At 33.5% G+C, this 6,954-nt stretch overlaps 2 protein-coding genes across 2 annotated transcripts; one reads left to right on the top strand and one right to left on the bottom strand.

Moving 5' to 3' along the window:
* Positions 1–1,080: 1,080 nt before the first annotated feature.
* On the top strand, positions 1,081–2,817 carry LOC106332431. The gene is made up of 3 exons (XM_013770888.1): positions 1,081–1,446; positions 1,796–1,871; positions 2,542–2,817. The coding sequence occupies exons 1-3, from the start codon at positions 1,225–1,227 to the stop codon at positions 2,664–2,666; spliced, it is 423 nt and encodes a 140-aa protein (XP_013626342.1). The 5' UTR covers positions 1,081–1,224; the 3' UTR covers positions 2,667–2,817.
* Positions 2,818–4,125: 1,308 nt separating this feature from the next.
* Positions 4,126–5,656, bottom strand: LOC106330358 (putative inactive serine/threonine-protein kinase At5g11400). The gene is made up of 7 exons (XM_013768836.1): positions 5,652–5,656; positions 5,393–5,523; positions 5,106–5,323; positions 4,898–5,036; positions 4,686–4,821; positions 4,508–4,604; positions 4,126–4,427 (listed from the first exon to the last, which is right to left on the bottom strand). Exons 1-7 carry the CDS (start codon positions 5,654–5,656, stop codon positions 4,413–4,415), a joined length of 741 nt encoding a protein of 246 aa, XP_013624290.1. The 3' UTR covers positions 4,126–4,412.
* Positions 5,657–6,954: the final 1,298 nt, after the last annotated feature.

Here is a 6,954-nt window from a genome sequence, read left to right as displayed (position 1 = left end):
TTTCGGAAATATAATCAACCAGCTAATGAGGATTTAGAATTATAGCAGGAAACAACAAAATAAGTGGAGATAAAAAGCACATGAAGCAGGAACATAATTAATGGAGGTTCGATAATACGCATAAAATAAAAGAACATGTTTTAGCAACTCGAAGGAAAATTATACATTTTTCTTTTTTTCACGTGCTTAACCAATATCACTTAGCATATAATACCTTGTTCCCGCATGTTCTTCATAGGCTCATCACTCATATCTTTTTGCTTTTATAATCCCCCTATGTTTTTCTTGTCGGAAATTCATATTATCAGGTTCAGTTTATCTATGATATGAGAGATTAAAAGTAGATAAGATAAATTTAACAAGACGAAAATGTTTACTATTTTGTTTACAAAAAGAAAATGTTTACTATTTCTGAATGTTTTTTGCCGAATCAATATAAAAACAAAGAGATGGGATAATCAGAATATATTAAAAGAAATTAAAGAAGTGGAGCGGCGAGAGTGGAGCCAAAAGAGAAGATGATTTGATTATCCATCCACTCTTCAATCAATTATACAAAACTACAAGTCACACATCTTAGCTTGCATCACATGCGTCACTCGCTAAATCACTCTTATAATTATATGAATATTGAATTTCATTTATTAACTGATGTCATAAGAAAATTGGTGTCAATGTTGGAGAGTTGTTGAACGTGAGATGTGACCTATGTCTTGTTATCTTTCTTTTATCACCTGTCATATCATATTATATGGCATATAATTGTATGATTGCAAACAGTTTTTTCAATTCGATTGGATGACACTGTGTCATAAATTTAGTTCTATGAAATTAAAAAGTAACACATGAAAAACTGCTTAGATTTGTTTTAAAAATATAACTATCTAGTGGTTACAGTCGCCGTACCAATCTAGATGGCACTGAAGATAATACTATTGGTTCACCATAATGGAAAGAAAAATGACAAAGTAGCATAAATCTAATGGTAGGTTTAACATAGTAGGTGATGCATTGAAGATAATAAAAAAATTTAGTAAATTTATCGGTCTCTACAAAATCATTTCAATGTTTGACTTCTTTCCCACCTTATATTCTCTCTCTATATCCCTTTACGACAGTGTAAGTGTGTCAAATAAGCAAGGTTTCTCTCCTCTCTCACACAACTTCTTTTTAAGTCTTCCCAACATCAGTCTCTAAAAACACTAAAAATTACTTTCCAATTTAATGGGGAAGCTCCAGAAGATTGGTCGAGCATGGGATTGTCTGTTTTATCCAACAAAACAGTGTTCATGCTTTTGTCTAAACACCCTTGAAAACGATGACGAAGAGTTTGAGAAGGAGCCACTGATAGATTCATCATCAGAGAAATCGGGGAAGGTCATGAGATTAAAAGATGTTGTATCTGCCGATCATCGTCAGACTCTTGCTTTTCATCTTAAGCCTAAGGTAACCACAAATCACCGCAACATTATGTCATAGACTACGTTACGATGAGTTCTTGAGCTTTGAAAAACGCTTGTCACTATGCATCTTTTTTTTGGAAACAGTGAAATAAATGTTTAATTAGCTCTTAAAAAGTTGTGTGGGCCTTTTTTCTCTTATATGGTGGTGTGCGTTTTTCTCGTTATTCCAAGTTAGTTCTCGCAAAATCGAATAGAATAATATATTTGATGGATATAAGGTATCACGAACTCAGTTTTCACCTAAAAATATTTCTAAGTGAGTTGTTTCAAGAGTTTGAAGTTTGAATGATTTTGAAAATAATCAATCCGGTTGATGATGGTGATGTATGCAGGTAGTGGAGCTAAAGGTGTCTATGCATTGCTACGGATGTGCAAAGAAAGTCGAGAAGCATATTTCTAAACTAGACGGTAACGCCAAATCTTCTTTATTTTTTAGGCATTCCTTTTAGGGAAATACAATCACAAGACATGATTCAATAATAATAATTACAAATTTAATCATTGTTTCTTTGCGTAAATCACACATTAACTAAAATTTAATTCTATATTGCATTTATGTTTAGTGGAATATACAGTTTAATTAACAGAATTCCAAAAATGAAAGAAGACTGAATTGTGACAACATTCATATAGGAGTATATTTTTTTGTATTAAACAAAAGATGAACTAAAAATAAGAACATCAATTCAAAACTCAGGAACAAATCTGTAGCATATTTACTGAAATTTTTGTGCAACGAAAATGAGATCTAGCAAATGATTAGTCGTTAGAATAAAATTACTATTTAAAAATTTAATCATAAGAATTCAAAAACACCAATAAGAACAAAAGAGTATATCAAATTTTTAATGTAAAATTGTATATTTGCATTAACAAATAGTGAAAATTGCAATAATTTATGGGTAAAGACGGATATTTTTGTTTAGATAATATTATATGTGTGTGTGTAATATATCATATATACCTCTTTAAACGTACAGAAATTCAACATAGCACGGAAATTCAGCATATAGCACAAATTTAAGAGTTTATAAAACTGTTGAAAAACTGATCAATATGGTTTTATTCTAACGAACAGGAGTGACATGGTACAAAGTGGAGCTTGAAAGCAAAAAGGTAGTGGTGAAGGGGAACATAATGCCAGTAGATGTGTTAGAGAGCATTTGTAAGGTCAAGAATGCTCAGCTTTGGTCTTCCTCTTGAATTTCTTTCTATTTCCACATGGGTCTTTCATGTCCATGTCCCCATCTTCATGTCCCCATCTTCATGTAATATTATTACTAAATTATCTAATTATGCGTAGATACACATGCATGCACCTATCTCTCTAATCTATGATCTAATCCCTCTCCTTTTTTTCTGGATCCATTCTGTTGGTAACATTTTAAATCTATCTCATTAATAATTTAACTGAAGATCGCTGATTAAACTTAAGCATGTGCATATTTTAACTGTTCCGTGGAGTGAGGACTGATCTACACAAATTCCTGATGACGTATTAACGTATCGTTGAATGAAATATACATAGAACAAAAATTTATGAATTAAAATAAGATATGAGTAGTTAATAATTAATCTTCAATTTGGGTTGAAAACTTGTGAGCTTTTTTGATGTGGAGTCGGGATCTATCAAATCCAAACGAATTGAGTCGATACATAAACTGGAAGGGATACAAAAAGTCATTATATCAAGGAAGATACATTTATTTATCATTTTTGAGTGTCATCAAACTCTAATAACAAAAGTTAGTTTTCTACTTGCTTAGAAGTTCGAAGTTTATGTTGGACCACATATTTACATACTATATTTTACATTATCTAGCTAGTAATACGCATCTTATCTTATAACTAATATGCTGTTGATTAAGTATATCTTAAGTTCATGCAGTGTGGACCATAGGAAGCCCCCCTCCTACACCTAGCTAGCCTTGTTTACCGAATCTAGCTTTGAAACGGACCAGGTCAAATTATTTAATGTATGTCAGAATTCATATTGACTTTTATTGAAGGAGATAAATCTTAGAGTACAACTTTGTCAAATAATTTTTTTTTGGTAAAATGTTAAATTTTTCGTGAAATACTTGTTTGCATATTCTAATTTAACTGTCCGACGTTTATTGCATTGTATCAGTTGCAGTCATAAACTGTGAAAGTGTTCACATATATACTCGGAACAATGAACAACTGTTGGAGACTTGGAGTCAATACTTGTATGCTGATTTTGTTGTTGTTGATCGGAAAATCTAGTCGACTTAGAGTTGTTGTTTCGGTGACTAGACTCGTTGTCAAGTGACAAATTTTGTAATGAGCGACCAGAAACATAGAAAAGCATATGTCGTGTTTTTTTTTTCTTTCTCTATATCGCTCAAGTTCTGTGTCGTTCTTGTCCTTTGAGGTGGGTTCTCTTGTGGATTTAATCATCTATTTTGTTCCCAAACAATGATCCTTCCCTGATTCATAGGACAAACCGAAGTGCTACAAGTGCATGATAATATGATGGTTAACAACTTATGCATGGATCATATCATCGATCTTATGAGTATTAGTGTTTATAAGTAATATGATTAGAACAAAATAGTCCATGATTTCGCTCTAGCATGGGTTTTGGGTATTAATCTATCATTAACCTCTTCACTTTTCCAATGTAGTGAAAAGTATTAGTCTTAAACTCTGCAATGTAACTTAGAGAATCCAAGACTTGCTGCATCAGTGGTCATTCATTCTTGTCCCACTTGGTGCATCTTTGGATGAGTATGCCCATTTCTTTCACGGCATTCACTGGATAATCATTCCTAAGTCGTGGATCGATTATTTCCCTAATCTTCTGATTATCGCACAATAAAGATGGTCTGGTGGTAGCTATGCTTTTTCTTCTCTCCTTTCGTATTGTATCTTTAGAACCAGTTACAAGGTCAAGCAAGATCACACCAAGCGTGAAAACGTCAGACTTCAAATCCAGACGACCTGTATAAATGACACAAATTGTCTTGACATTGCAAAAATCATATGTAGTCTAGAACGAAGTTAGGGTTTTTGTAATGTACATTGTACATATTCAGGAGGTTCGTAGTCAAGTCCTCCAATGAGTCTACATGCATCTTCTTGGTTTGATTCAAGATAAAACAATTTTGCATTGTATTGCTGGCAAAAATCCAAACATAGGCATTGATTTTTACGATAATAAACAAAAAAAATAAAAGAGAGATGTAAATAAACCATTACCTATCATGCATAATGTTATACATTCTGAGTTTTCGAAATAACGGTTTGTTCTTGATAAAGTGGATAAATTCAACACCTCGAGCTACTCCAATGGCTATCTTAACCCGTATCTCCCACGGTAGTGGTTCTTCTTCTTCTGTTGAGAAAAACATGACACTTCTATGTAAATCTAAATGCTATTTATTAGCCATTAGATTATAAGAGATCTTAACTTCCATAAATGTGACGGTCCAAGCTTCCTTTGTGGAAGTATTCAAAAACCAAGAAGTGTATTTTGTCATCTTCACAACAGTAACCCAAAAATTTGACCACATTGGGATGAATAATTTGTCCTAGAGATTGCACTTGTTCCTGCAATTAAATGTTATCATGATCAATCAGATGCATAAGACATAAAAGGTGATATACAAATGGACTGACTTTGCTTATCTCTCGGTCTTGTAGAGGGAATGAGCTACCAACATCCAGGACAGAAACAGTGATTCCGGTTACAGTTCTTGATGGAACATACTCATCGATGTAGCCCTTGTAGAACTTTCGAGAAGAGCGATCGTCACCATCTACGACCCTGCATTCTCTGAAGTTCTTAGTTGCTTTCTTCAGTTCCGTGAAGCTGAAGACTTTCAGATTGTCGTTTTCTGCCTCAAACTTTTCATGTAAGTTTACGTGAAGGACAAGTAAAGTGCATCTGAGAAACATATATGTACCTGAAACAGAGATGGGACGCTTGTAGGCCACTGAATGAGGTTGGCGTTTGAAAGACTTTAGAGAGTTTTCCAATTGTTGATGGAGATTAAGAATTTTAACACATCTTATTGGGTTTTTAAAGAGGTTGAAACTGTTGAAAAAAAAAAAGAGGTTGAAACTTATTTTCAAGTGTGAAAATCGTTGGGCTGCCTCGGTCAACATTTCAACACTTGATGAATCATTTGCTGTTTTGAACCTAAAAGAAAAGTAACAAGAAACCACATTTATTAATATGACTCTTATCTTTATATGGAAAATTTGGGAGAAATTGTCAACCACTTTGGCAAGTTGTTGAAGAAAAATCCAAGTCCATTGTTATTAGCCTTTTGACTTTGCCAAGTTAATAATAATGTTTTAATTCTAATTATCTTATTAAGTTTCATTGTTGGGCATTTACAATAATTGGGTGATATAACATACATTAATGGCAGATTTAAAACACAATTTCCACAAATATTTTACTTCTTGGTGACTGAAAATTGATTTTTTGGATATTTTGAAACTATAGTTACTAGCTTTTCCTAATTGTTTCATTTTTAAAGTATAAAAAACTACATTACCAATATTTTCCTCTTTCTAATCTAACCTATGCTAAAAGGAGAATAAGCTCAAAGCTCAAGACATCCACGTAGGATTAATAAAATCATCCAATCATAAACATTTATTTGACCATGTCAGCACTGCTCTGTCGACTTAGAATCGGGCATTCAAATGGGCTTCTAAATTTCGAAATGGCCCAGCCTTTTCCTTCCCAACTTGATTGTCCCAGACCTTTACACTTCGTCTTCGTCGTTTCAACTCTCTGATATTCACCGTTACCACGATCACTCTAAATGATTCAATATGTTCTTTACTCCTTTCTTTATGATTTTGTTTAATCTCCTTTGTTTCTCTTTCTATATAAAGCCCTTTTACATCAACCAAAATCTACAGCCTCCAAAGCTAGGTTCAGGTTTCATTCGATCAAATAGTTCAATGCGAACTGCGACAGGAGAGCCGATCTATACGGTAAATCTAATATATAGTTCGTTGATAATGTATTCCTCTCTCTGTAGGTGTTAGCTTCCATTATCTGACTTAATAGCTGAGGCAAACATTAAAAACCATCCAAATACGCAGATTAGCTAATCGTCGGAAAAAATCTACAGGAGCTCCAACTACTCCTCATACTTGACAGCAACAAAACTCACTTGCGTACATCTCCTACTTATACATTGATCGAATACAAATTCCCTACGGCTTGGGAATCTCGAGGTTTCGTATTATGTTTTATCTTCTTCGGGTCGTTCACAGGTAAAGACATAGTCTCACCGTTTATAAGAAATTTGATCTGATCACTTCCTTTCAGCTTTTAAGTTACACTACTTTTTTTCAGGATGACAGAGCTTCGAATTGAATTGTGATGGCTCACAGGAACAATGGTATCACAAAAAGTTAGACTAGACTCGATTAAGATTTTCAAGAGGAGTGGTTCTCAACTAAGCCTATAGTCTAATTACAATGCGAAGGTGAGAATAAAACT

Source organism: Brassica oleracea, chromosome C3 (genome assembly GCF_000695525.1).
Source record: "Brassica oleracea var. oleracea cultivar TO1000 chromosome C3, BOL, whole genome shotgun sequence".
Classification (NCBI taxonomy): domain Eukaryota; kingdom Viridiplantae; phylum Streptophyta; class Magnoliopsida; order Brassicales; family Brassicaceae; genus Brassica; species Brassica oleracea.
This window is presented reverse-complemented; position numbering and strand designations above follow the sequence as displayed.